The sequence below is a fragment of the Hypomesus nipponensis genome, chromosome 10, assembly GCF_054491055.1.
Source record: "Hypomesus nipponensis isolate SF chromosome 10, ASM5449105v1, whole genome shotgun sequence".
Lineage (NCBI taxonomy): Eukaryota > Metazoa > Chordata > Actinopteri > Osmeriformes > Osmeridae > Hypomesus > Hypomesus nipponensis.
This window is the reverse complement of record NC_140370.1, coordinates 8,511,629-8,532,853: the sequence shown is the minus strand read 5'-3', so window position 1 is coordinate 8,532,853 and position 21,225 is coordinate 8,511,629. Positions and strand designations below refer to the sequence as shown.

The 21,225-nt window shown below is 42.8% G+C and overlaps 1 protein-coding gene across 1 annotated transcript in view; it reads left to right on the top strand.

The window, feature by feature from the left end:
• The window catches only part of slco5a1b (solute carrier organic anion transporter family member 5A1b), a 90,690-nt gene that overhangs the window by 48,041 nt on the left and 21,424 nt on the right, over positions 1-21,225 (top strand). Inside the window, exon 13 of the mRNA XM_084706662.1 lies at positions 19,635-19,847. Within this exon, the coding sequence (XP_084562788.1) occupies positions 19,635-19,847 (213 nt within the window). The remainder of the gene's footprint in view (positions 1-19,634; positions 19,848-21,225) is intronic.

The following is a 21,225-nucleotide window of genomic DNA, read 5'->3' as shown; positions in this document are numbered from 1 at the left end:
CCTCTAGCGCCCGTCGGCAACCCCAAAGATGTACGCGAGGCGCATGGTGTACCATCAATGTCCCTATGTGAGAATGAGAAACAAATGTGTCGGCAGAGCACCCGCCGTTCCCTGGCCGGTATCCAGGGTGTCTCCGCAGATATCTTGACTCGGACGCTGGATTCTGATCGATTGCTACCGAATCAGAGCACGTCTGCGGATCACCAGTGCTGAGACAAGATCTACGGAGACATTCTACAATGCTTGTGATCCGGTAACCTCTCATCCATACAGGGCAGAGTTACAGCTGTCTCTAGAGACCCATTCCTCTAGCGCCCGTCGGCAACCCCAAAGATGTACGCGAGGCGCATGGTGTACCATCAATGTCCCTATGTGAGAATGAGAAACAAATGTGTCGGCAGAGCACCCGCCGTTCCCTGGAGTCCAGGGCATCTCCAGAGATATCTCGATTCAGACTATGGATTCTGATTGATAGCTACCAGATCAGAGCACGTCTGCGGATCACCACGCCTAAACCGAGATCTAAAGAGATATTCTACTGTTATGGGTTAACAAGCCGACCCAGCCACCATCTGTAATGCAGGCTTGTGTATTGACACACAGCAATTAGTCCTTTGACCACATGGCCGCAAGCTTGTTCACGTCAAGCTCATAGATCTCTGGACTCTAACGATGTCCAGGGCATTGGGGCGTACATGGTGCTCGTAAGCCGAGGACGACCAGTCCCCATCATTCCAGCGTGGCTAGGCACTTGAAGATGCCCAGGTGGCAGCCCCAATCCGGAAGCTTTGCGATGTATACCAATCCTGGGACAGCCCACAGCGAATCGTTGAGCAAACCAGGATTTCGTCATGGCTTTGCCGGCATCGGTGACAACAGGGACTCGGAAGGCGGGACTCGGAAGGCGTCACCCCGGGCGACACGGCGTGACATAGGAGAGTGGACAAAACGCAGTTAGATCGAGAAATCACAATAGAGGCACCTTGCAAAGTATCAGGTTGGAATGTTCAGGACACTAAACGTTCACTGCACAATGGTGGTGAATTCCCCACACCGTGAAACATTAAAAGGTTGTGAAAACACTGACTCGAGTATTATCGCTGTATAGGCCCGAGTACCCTTGTTCAGTTGGACACCAGTAATTTGAAGAGCATAGCCCTTTGACAAGCAATGTCACAGAGGGCTCACATAAGTGGCCCTCAACCAACCTAACCCTCAGTGGCCTATGTGCAAGATGGGTAGATGATAGTAGACGTAATCTTGATCTGAATTCTGCTCTCTTGGCCCGTTCAGCAGCTTGCTGAGGGCTCCAAACACCTTAATTGAATACCCCGAACCCGTGTTTAACACGTCTGCGCTGTGCGCTCATTGCCTCTGCTTAGACCACAAAGTTGCATCCTTCATCCACCAATGTGGATTGAAAACCATCCTCATGTATTCGCCGGCAGACAAACATAGGCCTACATGTGCACCGCGCACGCACCCGGGCCTATGGTCTAGCACCGTCCGAGAAATGGCGGCATGCTTGCCTATCAGAACTCCTGAAATGAACAAGACAGTGCGCCACACCGTCTCTATAGCCTGAAAGACTGCGGTGCGCAATGAGATTCCCACACTCTGGTCCAAGTGAGCAGTCTGACTAGATTAATATGCACAGACCTCCTTATGATGTGGACCTTGCTTCGATATTACAACAGTAAACTTTTCCCTACGCAATAACAAGCATCACGATGGAATGCAATTCGTGTAAAGCCGTGAGATACGTCTCAAGAGCCAGGAAGCAGCCCCGTGGCCACAGGGCCTTGTCCGGAGAGCTCGATAACCCCCCAACCTAAAGAGGCAGCCGCGTCGGTACGAAAATCGAGGCGGAGGACGACTCCACGGAACCGTGATAGAAGAACTGACGCCGCGCCAAAGGCCTCACAGCCCACCCAGAACGTATATCCGACCGCACCAGTCGTGTACGCCATCACAAAAACTAGCACGCATTGAGAAGTCCAACAGACGGGACACGAACTCTGGGGCACGATGCATGCATAGAAGCGGTGCCCGAGCGGCCGCCACGACGCAGAGGACACACTCCGAGGGTAACGACGCCCGCATTAAACACTATCAGGAAATGCAGAGAACCAAGGTGACGGGCCTACGGTCAACTCAAGGACAGAGAAATGTGCATGCAATCAGACGCGTCCGAACACCTAGAGGCAGCGCGGGTGGAGATCACGGAACATCCCGACAAATCGTCCAGCAGGTGCACGATGCCGACTGGTGCTCATTACCAGGATCCAACATGGAGCCACCGACAGTGTGTCGATGTGTGCGGGCCGCTGCGGCGGCCGATACCACCGAGAGTAGGCTACAGCTGCTGCCCACCGACGCCAATTAGGTGCCACTGAGAGGCATGCAGCAAAATGCGCGGACCACCGGTCGTTGACATGCAGGCAGCCTGAGAAAGCTGTCTACTTGAGATGTGAATGCCAGAGTTAAATCCAGTCCCTCAGAACAGACGACAAGAGGGACCGTTGCAATCGTTTGGCTTCTCGTAACTGATAACCTATGTACTTGCGGTGAATCTAAATATTGGCACTCAGAATAAAGCGTCTGCTAAATGACCGATGTAACGCAGTCACATTAACACTGATGGTGTCAGTCATCCCAACCTGCAGAGACCCATTTCCGGGTGGTGCTTCTCCCACCCGGAACTCCCGGGAGACGTGGAATGTAGGCCCTATGTATCGGAATTGCCTAAATATATTGAGTACTATTGGATTCAGACACCTAAAAAGATGGTTCGACTTAGTTTGTAAATTTAAATGTACAGTATATATGTTTTACCTCCCAAAAAATCCCAGAATTATACAAGGTATTGCGTATTATTTTCAGCACTACCACTAGTAACACTAAATCAACACTTGGTCCAAGGGTTCTTCCCAAACTCAGGAAGGTGGGGTTAATCTCATTCAGTTTTTTAAATCAAATACAATTCAATATAGTAGTGCATTTGTACACGCGGTGGATTTAAATATTGGCTTCTCCCACCCGGAACTCCCGGGAGACGTGGAATGTCTGTATTGAAAGTTTCGAAGCATGTATGCAGATAGACGTACCTTCATGCGAGTACCCATCGACCCACTAGCCTATACTAGCCACAGGGTAGGGGCACTCTGACGGCCCATCACACGTCAATTACACCCGCAACGATTTGCATAGCCACACTCCGCACACTTAGATGCGTGAGTCCAATTATCCCCACGCTCCCACAGCATGAGTACGGTTGGGGCCCACAGCTTGCTAGCTTGTTCCTTCCGTCAAGTACCTAGCATGACACTCGTAGCTAGCAACGCTAGACGCTGGTGTTTACCGTTACGGCACCCTCTTGCCGGTACATGTTTTGCCACACCAGCGTAGTGCATAGAGCTAGATAACCGTATGTCTATTGGACGTTCATCTGAAATGTCCGAAGTCACACATCCGAGATGGTAGTCTACGCTGTGGGCCCACACACGACGACAGACAGATACTGTGACGCTACTCAACTGGTTAACCGATAATATAGGGATACCATATTTCACTTAAGGATGTATTTGACGTTTGAATTAATTTGGCTGCCCTAACATCTGCCCGGAGACAGCAGACGAAATTAGCGTCTCTGGCTGACTGCTCATTTACACTTTCTATTGATCAGTGCGCACCCCTGAAATAAAGAATATTACAATGAACAATATTGACAAGCTGTTACGTAAGCACCGGCTAATACATTCCCGAAATCCGAGTATTCCGTTTGCACAGCGTATACTAAGCCTACTGAATGCCATGGCAATCAAACAATACAATCGAGTTAAAGAACCGCAGATACACAAACCCTTTCATTCGGGTACGCCATTCCTGATTACCAGCCGGTGGTGTCCTAAGACACGGTACCACGTCATTCCTCCCCTACAGTCAATGCGAAATCGAAGGCCACGGGAGCGCCTCCGAAGCAGTACCGGGGATCGGCGGATCCACCGCTGTCGTCGACCCCTCCTCCAGCGCGACGACCCGAGCACTCGTTTCCGCCAGAGACCTCGACGTCCAGAGGGGCCAACAGGACCGGGTCTTCCTCCCTGGACCAGAGCATTCTCAGCGGGCACCGGTCGGGAAGAGAAGGAAGGAGAAAGAGCGGCCTTGCAGCACTCCACGAACGTGCAGTTCATCATGATACACTCAAGGAAAGAGACACGACCAAGACATAGTAGAGTCCAGGATGCGTTGACCCGCCAATCCTGGTAGTAGGCGATCTTTGAGCCGACGCGAGTTACGCCGGGCCTGGCTACCTGTATCGTCGCAACCGCCGTCGGGGCGGTTCTCAGAGGCTGCGAATCCAGGCGAATGCCCGAAACCTCCCGCAAACACCCCCAACAACAACAGGCCACCCCCGGATTGCAAGAGCCGGACACAGCAACACAGGCGAAAGCAACAACCGACAACGCAGGAATACAAACACATTGGCAGCAGCACTGATCATACAACGACCGGGGTGAGTGTGTGCATATCCGCGCGTCTTTTAAAGACGCCTTATCGGATGTGGCCCAATGGATATGCGCTGCTACATGGGTGTGGTAGTGGGTGGAGTAAGGAAGGTGGAGTAAGACGCCTTACGTCCCCTATAACTGGCTGACGCGCGCTGCCCGATTGCCCTGCCAGAACTAGCTGCGCTTATATGTGTCAGACACAGGCTAGTCAGTCGGTGAAACATGACTGAAGATGAATCCCACCAGGCTGAATTTGTGGTGCTTGGTTGAGAAACATTAATTGCAGATAATTGTGTTGATATTTGATTTGTTGTTCTATGGCATCAACAATCTTAGATACAGTAGGTAGAATCTTCAACGACAGCAACATTTGCATTAATCCATGATTAATCACAGCAAACCATGCAATTAACGAAATTATTTTTTTGCTTTCTAAGTGTTACTTATAACACTTCATAAGGTTTTTTCTTGTTTTTTGTTACCTCTGGCGTTTCCTTATTCAACACCGCTGAGGTTATGCAGCCTTTTGACATTGTTGTTTCCACACTTAGACATGGGTCCAATTATAAGTGGAGGAGATAAGGGGGCACCAGGAAGCAGATTATAATTGTCCTGGAGTACCACTAATCCCACTTCTCCCTAGAGCGCACGCCTTTGTTCAGCCTGAATTGAGGCGCTTCCAATCTGTCGACAAAAACAGTGTTTTAGATAGCGAGGGATGGAATTAATCAAAGGGAAAACAACTAGATAGCCCCACACAGCTATTGGAATTGATTAGAGTTCAATTCAACAAGCAGAACCTGTCCTCCGAGAGACGCTCCTCTCCTCTGTAGGGTAGGGGGGTTTGTCATGGCTTCAACACTGAGCACAATGCACTCTGATGCCTTCATCCTTAGTGCTAGAGTTGATGACACATTTAATTGTTTCGCAAGCAGTATAAGACAAAAGGGATTGATTTCTTTAGAAATATATTAAGAACAGCATTCTGTAATGATATAGCTGTTTTTTAATATTTCGGATAGATTTTGAAAACGTTGATTTACAATCTGCCTCATGCTCAGGTGCATGTCAAAAAGCACTTGTCTTCTTGTCTATTTGAATATCAGGAATATTCATGACTGTGGCAGAACAAGTTCTTTTTTAAGTGGATCAAGAGACAGAAGAGGCTATCTGTTTACCTGCACTTGTATTATTCCAACTGAATTTTCATTACAAAGAGAGAGAACAAATATTGAAGATCAGAGCAATGGGTGAGAGCAAAATCTGCATACATTGTAATAGATATTCAAATATATCTGTGTGAAAATTGAATCGAGTGTCTATTGAATTGTTGGCTGCTCCCTTGTCCGTGCCCGAGATATAGAATCCAAATGGGTTTGATATGGAAATGGTGCTGAGAGCCGTGTCCATGTGGTACATGGTGGCTATCAGCCTGGCGCCCAGGGTCCTGCTGGTGGAGCTCTGGAGGTGTCCTCCACATCAAATGCTCTTCTGGATCGGTGAGCTGCTCCCACTGAAAACAGTGGATGTCACGGTTGGGTCAATCCACCGTTGAGTTCAACACCATCACCAACCTGTTCTCTCCCGCGCGCGCGCTCTCACAGACCGACATTGTCGTGCCACCCTCTCTCTTCTTCTCAATTCAGATGAGAGTTGATCTTCATTGTCAAACAGAAATCGCAGTCTGTGGAATGGCAGCTTTTTTCTGTGACATTTAAACGTACTCTTACTGTTTAGATTTTAGACTAGACCACTCCCATTTCTCCAAACCTTTACAGGCACGACCTGTGCACCATAACCTTACAGTTATGGCTTGTTTATCCTATTCTAATTGGAGTGATAACTCTCAGTATTAGTGATAGTTAACACGTTTTTGCCCTGATTTTCAGAAACAAATCGATTCAAACATCTTGTCGTTCGTTTGAATTTTGCTACCGTGAAACGTGTGTGTGCACAGTAAACCTCAGTGTGCTTATTAAATCAGACGCGTCGTGTGCGCTTTCAGATCCGTGTACGACTGTGTGTGCTCACACGCATGTGTGAGTTTAAGTGTCTTTACACGCATGTCATATGAACCTGTGTGTGTGTGTGTGTGTGTGTGTGTGTGTGTGCTCATCAGCCCGGGCTTTCTGAGTCACAGTGCTAGCATCTGGCGGCTGTTAGCAACACCACACACTGTGTCAGCTGCAAAGGTTTCCATTAGCTGGGAGGCTGGCTGATGCCAGTGGGGTAGGAGGGCAAGCTAGGGGAGGCTGGAGCCCAGGGTAGCTCTCCGTGTGGCCCAGATAGGCCTGTCACAGCCTGAAGGCTGAGGGGGTACAGACTGCAATTATCCAACCGAGAATAGCACCCTCCACTGACATGGGGAAGGCAGCGCCCCACTGCTTCCTCAGACTGTACTTCTGTGGGCGACGTTGCCCGTATGTATGTGCTGTCTGTTTGTACAGCTGCATTTGGATGTGGGCGGGTGTGGGCACGTGTGCACATATGCATGGATTCACATACATGTGCACGTACACGCGTGCAACTCCAGAAATTGTACACGCCCGCGCGTAAACTACAAAATACGCAGGCTGTTTTGTACGGATTGAGGGGTGAAGGTAAATGTCAGACCACATGAGTACTTCTTTTCACAACGTTGATACGGTAGATGCGTCGAGTTGCATAAATAACAATGAACACCAGTTACATTTGAAGTTAGCTCTGTATGAATATGACTTCATGCTGTACATCCAGACAGTGTTCCTATAGCACGCTAGGCGACTTTCAAGATCCCTCTCAAGCACATAATGTACAGAACGTTACTCTCGGAGAATAAAGCTTTGCTGTGCAATCAGAAGCGTAATTTCCCAAGCCGGAAACCTGTATATAGTGTTGATTCTTCCGGATGCTTTTAAGCACAGCATCTGTTGAGATGGTGATTACACACATCCACATACCTCCGGAGAAGCCCCAGGACCCACCTGGCGCTAAAGGTCACCAACGATCTCACACTGTTCCTTGCTCCCTTCATTTGGGCTTCTCCCAGCATGCATTGCTCCCCAACCTGAGCTCAGGTGGGGTAGGATACGAATGCAACGCTCAGCTTGCTTGCGCTAGAAATCAGCTATAACATTTGAATTGTTAGATGTCACCGTAGTTATTTTTCGGTTACACTTAAAGCATTCTTATCTATCTGTTCAATTCTCTCAGCTGTTAAATCTTCCTCGGACTGTACACCCTCAAAGTGAATAATAATACTAATACGTGTAAGTATAGTGGTTTGCGTCTACTGTCTTTATATTTACACAAAGAAGTTGTGTTCACCGATTTGTAATATTACTCTTAAATACAGCAATGAAAGGTCATTTGCATGGCAAACAGAGCTATGCTGTTTCCAGTAGGCGATTAAGATGTTGCTCAGTTTAGCATCGGTGCTCAGTTGTTTCATTCTTCAGATAGAGTGCCTCCCTCCCTTTTGGCCAAGTAGATTTGTAATCAGCGGTGTATTGTAACAAACTGCATGCTGAGCAATTAACAATAAAACCATTTTTGTCTATTATGGTCCTTAGATCAGCAGAAACAGTACAAAGTTCATTTTTATGATAATTACAATTGACACCTGCAGTGCTGGCCAGACATGTATTACATTTTAGAGTATTATTCTTGTTTAAGAAATCCCATCTCCATGAGGAAAATGCAATCTTCCAATCTGACTGACCTTGGTAAATTTGATCAATTAATGACCACTGCGAAAATGATTGCAGTTTATTTATTTCTGCTATATCTATCCCACAAACAAAAACGGCATTTGTTTTATCCCAAAGCAGTAAAGAACAAATTGTAGCCCATAGACAGATTTCATCATTTTTATCATGACATCAGTTTGAAAAGATGTTGAATGTCAGTGCAAATGTATTTCTAACCTCTCCAAGGACATCTCAGATACCATACCAGGAAGGTCGGTCTAAGTGGAGGTCACAACAACCGCTAATACATTTCAAATGACTGATAATTAACATGTTTACGTTCTCATGATACGCATTAATAATTACTGTAAAGTGTAAGGGCATTCACCATGAAATGGGAAAAAAGGCCAAATGACTCAAAGGGTGATTGCAAATCAATTATAAATGCAAAAAAGTGAAATTATATTTGTTCAACTAGAAGGTTGAGGAGCTACCTTCGGTCTCTAGGGTAGGCCTAGTATTGCACATGAAGAACATGGTGGAACAGGGAAATTCAGCTCATTTTTACATCTTAACAGAATTATGTATTTAATGTAAAGTGACATTATTACCCCACATTATTTGTCAAATGGGAAAGAGGATTTGTTTCCCCAAATACTAAATAACTTGTTTTGTCTTGTCATTTCATATAGTTGTCGACTACACTTACAAGTTCAAAAGTAAACTTGAAATTCTTCAGTACTGTATCCAGTGGCATTTTCAAAAGTCATTAAGATCTGCTGCATCATTCACCTGTGAGCTGCACTTCAGTAACAGGCTGCTGAGGAGCTGCGCTGTTGCATACCGCATAACATATTCACAAGTTAGCTTAGTGCTATGGAGCATTTAGAAAAATAATGCATCAAACAAGAAACACCAGAGCTGTGGAGCTCATCCCCAAAAAGACTTAGTCCTGACATTCCCTCACACTCCCTCTGCCAGTTCATTAACGTTGGCTCTGTTTCCTCAGATTAGCAGTAATTAAACTGTGAAATCAGAACCATTGCCTTAAGTAAGGGCACTGCCAGCATGGCAAGAGAGTGATGACAGGGGGAAACTGGCTTTTTGCCACTAGCCCTCCTTTACCCCACAGAGACATGGAGGGATACTAAAGAGCTGCCCGGCAGCCATTTTTGTTGAGGGCGGTTCCATCCTCATTGGTGTTTTACTGCTATTTGAAGAACAGGGGCCTGAGTGAAGGGGTGCAGGGGTTGGGGGGTGGCGTTGGAGGGGGGGGTAGTTGTCATGACAATGACATGGGCCCAGGTCTAAGGGGGGTCTAAGGCGGCATTTAATGATGAATAATTATGCATGGCTTTATTGTTTTCTTTTTTCTTTCTCTCTCTCTCTCTCCCGTTGTGAAAATTGTGACCTCAACCCCTGATATCCCGGTGTTTGAGAAACAAAAAAATGACTTTGATAGATTGGAACTAAATGGTCGCAAAGAAAAACCATGTGAGCAATGCAAAAGAGTTAGCCTGAGGCTGGGTTGTTGCCATTTTGTAACGTGTGCTACCAGGTCATGTGTGTTTTATACTCACCAGTTGGCTGTTTTCACTCTCACCAAATGTGGCTAATATGATGGTGCTAGGTCTTTGCATGGTGTGTTAACAGCAAGGAGAGGGTCACTGGATGAATTCATGTGTGAGCCACAGCAGGAATGGCTTTTATGTCAATTGCTCAATTGGGACTGCTGGTAAAGTCACTTTAAAGTCAAAGTCTAGCTGTTTTGACCCGTTGGTACAATAGTAACTGCAACTGCAACTTAACGGCAACTTAACATGGATACCTAAAACACCTTAATAGCATTATTTACACCGAGGGATCATGCCCCTCTATGCTTTGGTGCACAGCTATCAACCAAAACTAATTTTAGTTCTATCAAAAAAGAAGAAAGAAAAGAAAAACCAGCTTATCTCAAAGTGGGCAAATTCAGCTTTTACTGTCCAGACATTCACACAAACAAACAACTATTCATCTGTGTTTGAGAAGTCAAGATAGTACTGAATTGCGTGTTATTTCAGAGTTGAGTGCTTGGAATGAGATGATTGCGTGTGAAAGACCTGCTGGGAGAGTCAACTCAAAACAAGGGTATTGAATCAGGCACTCACTGAACAGTAGATTGGAATTGGACCTACACATTTTATAAACTTTACATTCTATTTTTCATCATAACAGTCTTCTTGTAAGAGATATGCACACTCTGAGTACCTATACAGCCTTTATTTGAAGCCTGTTTTAAATTCTACAATTTCAAAAACAGTATAGCTTAGTAAGTATGGTTAATCATCAAGATGTGTATGCAAGCAGATGTGTATGTATATAAGTGTGTGTGACTGTCATTAAGAGCAATATATAACTCGGCAACACTTTACATTAAGGTTGTATTAACTACCATGTTAGGAGACAGAAATACCTATAGTAACAACCTATACCGCTAATACTCAAAACCATTCTTAGCTATTTCTTTATAGCTCTACACAATACACTATAGCTATATACTCTAACAATTCCTTGATCTATTTTTTATTCTCAATTTTTTTATTTCGTAGGCAAGATATCTGGGCCGGACATGGCTACACTATTAGTTTATGTAACCTTAATATAACTTTCTGAAATACCTTATTAAAAAATAAACTAACGAATATGAACTTCTTTCACTTACATCGAGAAATACAGCAGTGAAGTTCAGTTTGTGCACTTCAATTCAAGATTTTACCATCCAGCCTTGTACAGATACTCATGTGTTCAGTCAGAAAGACTCTCACTTTCACCCTCTTCTTCAAATTATGTGTATAGAATGTAGTGTTTCAACAACACTGTGCCCCTGCCTCACGTTTTAACTGCACATAAACACTCACACGCTCACGATCATACGAACTCTTCAAACACACACATATCCTTGAATCCCTCTCAAATGTAACAATTTTTTGTTTTGTTGAATTCAACCCATTCAACCCATTTTTTCAGCCATCACCTCTAAAACGCACTCACACAATCACAGATCCCTGACCTTTGTCACACACACACACACAATGTAAAGCAGAGGAGTGGCCGCTTCTATCTGAAGGATAAGGAGGATGACAGGCGTACTATTCACCTTGATCAACAGCATGTTCGAAGCTTTGAACTGCACAGCATGCTCACGCTAATGCAAGAGCTTAGATGTAGAACAATGAAGGAGCCTATTTTAACAAGCAAATCTTAGTGTGGCATGGGGGTAACACAGGATTTGGGGGTCTGGGGGCATTTCAGGCTCGTCGTGTTGTGTGTGTATGAATGTGCATGGAGTTATTTGTCATGTATTTGATTTTACATTATAAATGTTCCATGTTATAATTGACAGTTTTTCTGCTTCCAAAATGGCTAGTATTCTGTTGACTTCAATCATACTGTTGAGTGTTTATTGACATACCTATTTGTTTTGGTGACTGTCTAACCCTGTCGTAATAGCTGTTTCAGTCAGTAACAGCACAAAATTGAAGGTTGTTTGGTCATTGTACCATTGTTTTGTACAGGCACAAATAGAGTTATATTACACATTCCCTACCACATCCATTAAATGAACAACCAAACTGCCATCTGAACAAAGTTACATGTAAGTTATGACCGGTGCCCTTCAGACTATTGCATGTCCAACAAACGTACACAGATTCAGCATTTTTTGTATTTATTATTATTTTGAACCTTACTTTGAGCCACACACATTGTTATTGAATAAACGTTTTATTTACCAATACCTACGGAGACAACACAGCTGTCTATCACTGTCTACTACTATATAAGAAATACCCAATATCTTTGGTTATAGATTTGCACAAGAATCAAACTGACCAATTTACTTGGAGTGATGGCCAACCAACAACCTTGCCAAAAAAGCAATGACATTTTGAGGAGCTTCCTTTGTCTGTGAACACAATAGACTGTGCAATTTTTTTCCCCTCCTGCCCCTCTGCCTTCAGCATCAAAACAGCCTTTCTGCTGCATCCCTCAGAAGGGGAAGCAGCTGAATCTTCAGTATGTCTGCCTGCACCACTGTCACCTTTATCACGAATCCACTCAGACAGGGAGAATGCCTCAGAGCCCCTTCAATATTCAATGAATAGATTTCTATGTGTGTATGTGTGTCAAAGGTGAAAATAATGAAGTCCACCAATAACTAAAGTGGTTTTAAATCAGTAATTTACTAGTCTAAGACTTGATTTGCTGTATTTTCTCTGAAAAGTAGTTTCTGACAGATACTACTTCCTGTTAATTTAATCTAATGGTATATAGCTTACCCAATGATTTTCATATAAATTGTTTGTATAGTTAATGTGATGTCACCATTAGAATCATATTTCTTAAAAACCTACTGGGTTACTACCCATGTAAGATCATTACATCTTCTATGAGAAATAAAACTCGCCTCTCGAAGTTCGGCCATTCTGAAAAAAAATGATTACGCCCGTCTGTGACCGAGGACATTGTGACCCTGGTCGTGAAATCAAGAGCACAGCATGAAATTCTCTATTTGTGTGGAAATCTCGGAAAAGCCTGTCAAAGCTCCCCCAAGCCCGCCCAGCCCAGCCCGCCAGCCAGTGTCTGGAGCGCTCCTAGACGGCTTGGGTTATATGGCCCTTGCTTGTCAAGCAATTTTCCAGCTTGTGAAGTAAGCTTAGGTGCCTGCGCAGTGCAGTCTGGACAGGTATACAGACCGAGAAGTGTGAAGTACTGGGACTTCACAAGCAAAGGAAAGGAAGGAGGAATCCCCTATCTCAAAGCCCTTTTAAAGATTCTCTACAGCCCAAGCCTTGTTGCTGTTATACACTTTTATAGCCTCTTTGGTGAAATGCCTCGTCACAGTTGGTCACTCAGCAGAACGTGAATGTGAGGTCCAGATGTTGTGCATGCATAATTGTACTGTACATCGAGGGATTATCAAGGTTGCTATAGAGTGAAAATGAATCTCTATACATAACATTTTAGACTTTCTGGTTGTTTACACTAGTAACTGCACTATTACTGCCATATTGTGTGCTTTGTTGTACTTCTACTAAACTACAGAGCCTTTAGTTTCCCCAAACCCATACTGTCATGGTAGAATGCTGACTCTACCTCAGCATGCTGAAACCTCCTGTTCAGTCAACAGACATCTCTTAGAGTTTTTTTCTCCATTCTAACACCTTGTACCAGACTGTAAAATGTTACTGTAAAGGTTTTCACAAGGCAAAACTATAATGATACTGTAGAAGCTTTTGGTTAGCTTGATTTAAGAATGAACAGACTATCTGTTTTCAGTATTTGAATTAATAAAAACCAATATGTGTTTCCAAACTGTAGAATATTTTAAAACATTGAAGTATAGTCTTAAAATAAGACTGACTAAATGTATTTACATGCTACATAACATTGCTAAGTGGGTTGGCGGTATAAGATACTGAAGACTGGGGCTTTAACATAGCATCTATTCTGTGTCCGCATGTGTCTCGGTGCAACAACAAAAAAGGCGCCTAGGTTTGCCGTCCGTCCGCCCCCCTTACAGCCCCCCCACCCCACCCCCAGTCCCCCAAAAAGCTGCATCCCCTGCCACCTCCAGCTGTCCCACCAGGGTAAACAATAGACCCCAATGCAGCAGGAAAGAGAGGGTGCCTGAATGGAAAGATAAACTGAAGAGTCCCCCTGCCAGACATGTCATCTGCATTAGACAGGATCTCTCAGTTTCTCCCTCTCACTCCTTCCCCCTCTGCTACACCTTCCTTTTCCCCCTACTGATTTCTCAAGACCATGCTCCAACACACGCGCGCGCACACACACACATACACACACACCATGTTTGCTGCAGCTGTTGCCCCTTCCCAAGATCAGTTCTTTGTGGTGCTAATAACTAATTAGCTATATTTGTTGATTAGCTTTCGGGGTTATTTGCCCCTGTGTTTAATATTACACAGGAAGATGTTGCTTTTCCTGTATTTACCAAGGTATGCTTTGCTAGGATGGTTGTGAATAGTGTGTTACCTGATAACACAATAAAATCGTGTTTAATATTCGTTTTATTTTATCTAATGGTAAAGTGCAGACTATGTTACTGGAGAAAAAAATAATTGCCTAATTGCCTAGTCAAACTGATAGACTAGAAATTAAGATTCCGGTGTCTCCTCTTTGCCAAAAGCTTTTTAACAGCGAGTGGTGCTTCTCGAGCTTTCACTGTCGGCAACATGTGGAGCCATTGCTATAGCAACCAGGGGATGTGACATGTGGTACACACAGGGGCTGGAGCATGGAGGGCCGCGGAATATAAGGAGGGGCTCGCCACCGTATTTTGTAGTCCTCCATAGGAAAAAACAAATTCCACTCACAGCTCCGCTCAATGCGATCCGAAGGAGAAACGCGCTGGTAGCTATGCACACTGAATTTTCCGAAGAAAAGAAAAGGTGGTTTTAAATTTCTTTCCGTCGTTTATGGAGTGCATGTTCCTGACAAGTGCTACCGTGTACGTGTTTGAAATGTATGGGGTAAAAGGAAAGAAAGCTGCGAACTTTTGGAAGGAGAAAGAAGATATTGAAAAGAAGCCATACAATATTACTCTGCGGTCCCGTTGCTGGAGTCTGTACGACGGTTCATGCGTGCATGCTCCAGAATGGAATAGGATATGCTGATACCCGAGGGATACCTGTTCCGAAATGGATTTTGGTAAGCCTGCGCGCATCCTCATGCCTCCTTGCTCCACCTCGATACATCCGCCTTATGTTCAGAAAGTACATATAACTAATATAATTAAAATGACATATTAATATAAATTCATTCAAGTACGATTTGATCTCCCCTTTTTTTAGCTTATGGATATTGCGCAAATTACGCACGACATGTGCAGTTTCTTATTCTGGGCAGCCGACAACTGAAAAATGTATCTCTTGATTTCGAATTGTGATTATTTCTTACTACATCTAATTTAGTTTTATACGAATTCGCATTTAATTTATTTGACAAATTGTAGCATGTTTTCGGCTAAGGGAGTAGCCTGTCCCGCTTGAGTTTACCAGCTTGTTGGAGGTGAGCTAGTATATAAGTTAGCATATTATTTTACATTGTCGGAGCTTCCAATAATTCTAACAATATTCGGCGCATAATATATTTTTATTTTTTTAATAAATTAAAGCTTATGATGAAGACCAGTTTAGGGAAATCTTTGGAGTCTAAGAATATCTGCTGTTTTAGTACCCTTATTTAACCAAAAAATGACAAATGTGATTATTAATACGTAGTCGATTACTGGTAATTGTTGTCACATAATTCAATTGAAGGTCCTCTATGCTTTTTGTTTTGACGGTGCATTAAGCACACATGTAAATAAAAGAATCAAATGATACTAAAAATGTAACTGCTAACTGTAGAGAAGAAAGTACAGTAGCCAGTAGCTGTGCAAATGTTATATAAATTAAGCAAACATGTATTAGAAATGGAATGTGCCTCAGCTGGTGTTTGTGTCACTTAGTAAGTTGTAAAGAATGTGTGTATGTGGTATATTTGTTCCTGGTTGTGTGTGTGTGTGTGTGTGTGTGTGTGTGACGTGTTCTTGCATGTGCTTGTTTGCAGAAAGGTTTGTAAAGCAGAGAGTGAACTTTTCAAAGGAATTGTATTATCCAAGGTTAGGGAGAGATCATTGTTTCTCCGCAAGTAGTTGTGGGGAAACAATGGTTGGGTGCCTCACTCCCTTTGACCTTTATTCAATGATTTTGAATAAGCCAGAGCAACACCAAATCCATCTGCCTTTTGTCTACTGGAGCCGTGCTAATCCTTCATGCCCCTCACCAACTACCTCCCTCCAGAGCCCCACTTCTTTCTATGTCGATATCAAATAGCCAGATTGAATACCAACAAGCTGCAGTTCTATTTTGTTACTGTCATTTTCTCTGAACCTAGTTACTCAAGTCCACTTAGTATAGATTTGAGCAAACTCAATTTACTACAGTAGTTGCTTTGGTAACTTTGTTTTACGTGTAAATCTCATTATTGAGGTGAGCTCTTTAATATTCTTCTTACTAGTTATACAGATATTATTGTGGTGTAACTTTGTTTTTGATAATTCCACAATCTCTAATTTTCGAAAACTACATTTATATTTGAATTCAAACTTTTCTAGGATTCTTCTGTGATTAGAACGTAATTTTGTTTGTAGTTACTATATAAAATATTTGTTGAAAAGGACGGAGCACAAGAGCTTGCAGCCGGACAGCATTCTTGACGGCTATGCTAATGCTTTTCAACAGTCTTCAGTCATGAGGAGTATGCATATGTCAAATCACGTTTGCACATGTGAAATGAAAAAAAATTTGCAAGTACAATTGCTTTAAGACAGATGGGCAGTAGACCCAAGGCATAATAGGACTTCCCTTTCTCTTGCTTTGGGATAAAAATGTTTTTCTAGTACCTTGATTTAAACAAGAATGCTAAAACACACAATGATTTTTCTTGCAATTGTAGCTAAATAGCATAGCTAAGCAGAAAAGGAGCCAAACTGCTATGTTACGTAAAAACAGCAATCAACATATGAATATGGTGCTGCAAATCTATCAACCCTCTACTGTTATGCAGATGTATATGTTTGTTTATCTAAAATCATGTAGTATGAATATCTCAAATCATGTATCATAAGGACGTAATACAGTATAACACTCTCATGATGTCATTATGGCTTTATCTGTGGCTACCATCATACAGCAGCAAAATATGGAGGGGGGGGGGGGGGGTTCCATACAGAAGTGCTCTCAGTATAACACAGGGCTCTGTCCATAAAGCCCTTGCCATGTAATTTGATTGAAAGTGCTAAACCTTTGGAGGGAGATAAGAGAGATGAGGATAGGCCCAGCAGCTGCACTTTTGACCAGATCTAGTATCCTAGCAATGAGCTTTTCCATTCCACATGTTTCTTATATGACCATTCAATGATCCCCATGGATATTATTGGAGGCCATAGTCCATCACATAATCACAGTTTCATTGCTTGCAGATATTTAAATTTAATCCGCCCTCCTAAGAGCATTTGTTTTTCCAGAATGGCATACTCTGCAACATCTAGTTGTTCAGCAGCAGTCAGAACAGCTACTCATTTTTCATAGACCTGAGCCAGCGTTCCACGTCTCCCCCCACCAACTTCACTGACAACTGCAACCAAACTTGATTAAGCGGGTGGGGTCAGGCTACATTTGTTTAAATCAATAGACAGACATGCTAGGCAGCCATGATAAAGAGGGTTGAGGACTGTACGAACCCTCAGCATCTGCCCTATGAGGGATGAACGAATACTTATTGTTAGGAGCTTGAATAATGGTTCATTACTATCCAAGCAAGATGCAATCCTTCTCAATGAAATTCAACAAAACAAAAGCATGGATGGAGAAATGAATAATTTTGTTATTTGATCCATGGAAATATATATGTTTAGAAAAAAATGATTAGAACCAGCATGTGGTATCAGCATGTGGTATCATCAGAATTGCATTATTAATAACCACGTCAGACCCACACAGTAGGTGCATCTTTCTAATCAGTTTTATAAATAAAAAATTGTATTACTTCCTCGAAGTTAGAAACCTTAGATGGCAACACTGAGCCATGTCACTCACCTAAACCTAGACATCACTAATGTTCTTGTAAACCATTCATAAAACTTCTTTACGTTGTTTATAACAAAGTTTAGCTTTAAACAGTGATTCATATTAAAGGTAAAGTATGTGTAACTAAGGGTACGCATTTTGTAAACCTTTACAAAAACCCTTCATTATGGCCACCATTTAAAGTGTTAGACTGCACCCTCTTAAATAATAAGAAGCTCCGTTTTGGGTCTTTGTGCTGAGTCGTACTTTGAGCCTCCTCTGAGGACATCACATTACCATGCAGGGAGGTCTTTACAGTACACAGCTTAGACAACCTCGAGCAAACTGGACCTCACAAAGCTTTGGGAAACTGTTGTCTTCTTTTGTGGAGCTTTCTGTGTCGCTGTGTTTAGGTGCTGAATACAGCTTGCAGCTATGAATGAAATCAGGGGTGGATTGCATCTTTGCACTGTTGTATTTGTGTGTGTGTGTGTGTGTGTTAAGGGGGTTACAAGCATCCCAGTACAATTCTGTGTGTGGGATGGACCACCCTTAACCACCTCCCAAGAGCTTACTGTACTATACGTCTGACAGACAGACGGGAAGGCCTAAGCTCTAACCGCTCTCTCTCTCTTCCTCTGTCTCTCCCGTTCTCTCTCTCTCTCGCTCTCACATACTCACACTCTCCCAACCTCATCCAAGGCCGCATTTCCATGACCTCATCAAACTTGTCCAGCTCGTCTCACCTCAAACACTGACAGGGTTTTTGGTGTTTTTTTTCTCCCTCCAGACAAGCATCGTTTGCTCCTCTGTTCTTAAATGTTCTCAAACCTTAATCATTCATCACTTGTATGCAAGTGGTCAGATATCGTCTTACATATTGTCTTTAAAGTGGATTTCGCATTACGAAACAGAGTGAAGAGGTTGTGCGCAAAGGAGTGGGCAATGACACAACATCAAATGATTTTGAAACTTAAGGAAATGCATAGCCTCACAGTCATAATTGTTGGAGAGGAACGGAGGGTTGGGCACTGGAAAAGGAAAAGAGTGAAAGTGTAGATTAATTATCCCGATCTTGTCAAAAGCTGTGGAGAATCAAGGCAATTCAGTCTTTTTTCCAATGCTCTATTGATTTCTTTTGATAATTTTGGTGAAAGAGAATCGCAGGCTCTGTCGTTTGGATTGCAATTTGCACCTCCCTCCTTTTCATTCTTTGCCTGCGAGGCATTGTTGCTAGGCACATTATGGTCGGCCTAATGAGGGGGAATTATGGGGTTATTGTTGATTCATGGTGGTCAGGTAAAATGCGACAGGCCTATCATCCTAAGCTCTTGGTCGTTCTCTTAAATGAACTCCATGTACAACTGGGTTCTTCATGAATAACTTACATGCCACTTGGTCCTGTAAGATTACAATAGGGCCATTCATATCTACTTGAATGAGTTAATATAACTAAATGTGCTTTAATCACTCTGCTGTCTTTAATTTAATCTTGTTCCCTATGAGGTGTTTTTAATAGTTGGTCGACGCAATTTCAGATTTTATCCTAAATGTTTCCATTGCAGTTTTTTCATGTTGTTTTATTCTGTGCGTAAATTAAACATAGATCCCAAAATGTTTGTTAATAGGATAGTCATGTATTCTGACACCATGAATAATGCATGCTTTACTTTTTGTGTATACTGGTATTGGCTATATCAACGAAAGTGTGACGCAAATGTAGGTGAAATTGTGATACAATTTGAAATGTTTGCTTAGTAAGAATCCTTTTTGACACAACAGGTAGCGTTCAGGATTTACTGTAAATATGTCAACTAAACAGCATTCCTCTGTCTCCCCAGAAATCCAAACTGAACCAGATCCCAACCAAGTACAGTCAGGCAGAGTCCACCAAGTTCCTTATCCTGACTGTGGTGTCCATCCTGTGCATTGTGGTAGTTCTCCTGGCCTCTTCTGTGATATACTGTCTCCGCCACCGCTCCCACCACAAGCTCAAAGAGAAGCTCACCAACCTGGGCTCTGACACTGGCAGCGATGCTACCGCCACCTATCAGGTAGGAGGGTTTAATGCAGCCAGTATTTTTGTCCTTTTACTCAGTGGTTCTGTCTGCCCGGAACCTTCTTTTCAGAGGGTTCCACTCCAGGTCACTCTTGATTTTATGGAAAAATGCTCTGGACCATTTTTACTCTTCTTTGAGATAAAATGTTAACTACGGTATATACATTTTATAATTTTGAGATGACAACATGGCATCAATACCTACATTTACCAATATTAAGCATGATGGTTTTAGTCATCACTTATTTAAAGAAGGAGCCTGCAATACTCGAGTCATGAATAGTATAAGTACAGAGCATGATCCCTATAAGAATCACTACCTTGGCCTTGGCCAATCAGATTAACCAGAGTTGCTTGTATTAAGATGTTTTTCAATGCCACTAGAATTTTCAGTTGTTTTCATTATTATTATGTGTTAAAAAATATAGGCATAAGATAAGTTAAACCGTATAAAACTACATTGCTGTGACATTGCTGTGACAACATAAGTCCTTTATATTCTGTGATCCTGCGTGGTGTAATTATCCTTCAGCCAGAAATTATAGGTGTGAAATTTAATTAACAGAATCCAATATTATCTATTTTTATAAGCAAGAATTAGATTAACATTTTCCTTGCCTGACCCTTGTGCTTTGAAATGAGAATGGTCCTTTGAGCATTGATTATATAATGAGTACTGAGAACTGTGCTGTTAAGTACTGACATTTTATTTGTTGCTGAAATAAATGTGTATGTCAGGGAACACACAGTAGTGTAAAGTCTAATCAAGTATCTCCTTGATTATATCAAACACCTGTATACACTAAGTTCTATTCTCTTGAATTCTTTGTTGTCAGTATACCTTTGATTTTAGCCTTTGCATTAAATGTATTTTAAAATCTATGTTTAAACTACTAATGTCTAACAAATAACCTATATACAAAGAAAAAACATTTTACTATGGGTAATTTCATGACTTAATAGAAACAATCATAGTGCCTTTCATTTGAAAAAAACAAACAGAACTATCGTGTGGTTAATGTTCTTTCACAAAGACCCCGATGTGCTGTACACATCTTAGCGACATAAGCCTTGTTTCTTTGTCAGTGATGCTGTGTAGAGAGGGATTCCCACGGCTGAGCTGAACGTGTGTGTGTGTGTGTGTGTGTGTGTGTGCGTGTGTTAGTCAAGCTAAGAGTGTGTGTGTACCACTCTTGCACAAGGGACTCTCGAAAGCTACATGCAATTAAAGCATGCAGGGAGCAGCGGGCAGTTTGACAGCCCTACTACTGCTATTTCAACACACACACACGCACACACACTTAGATATTCACATACGCACAGGCTCTGCATGTTAATGATTCTTGCCCTTGGCGCTTTTGTCTGAGGCAGCG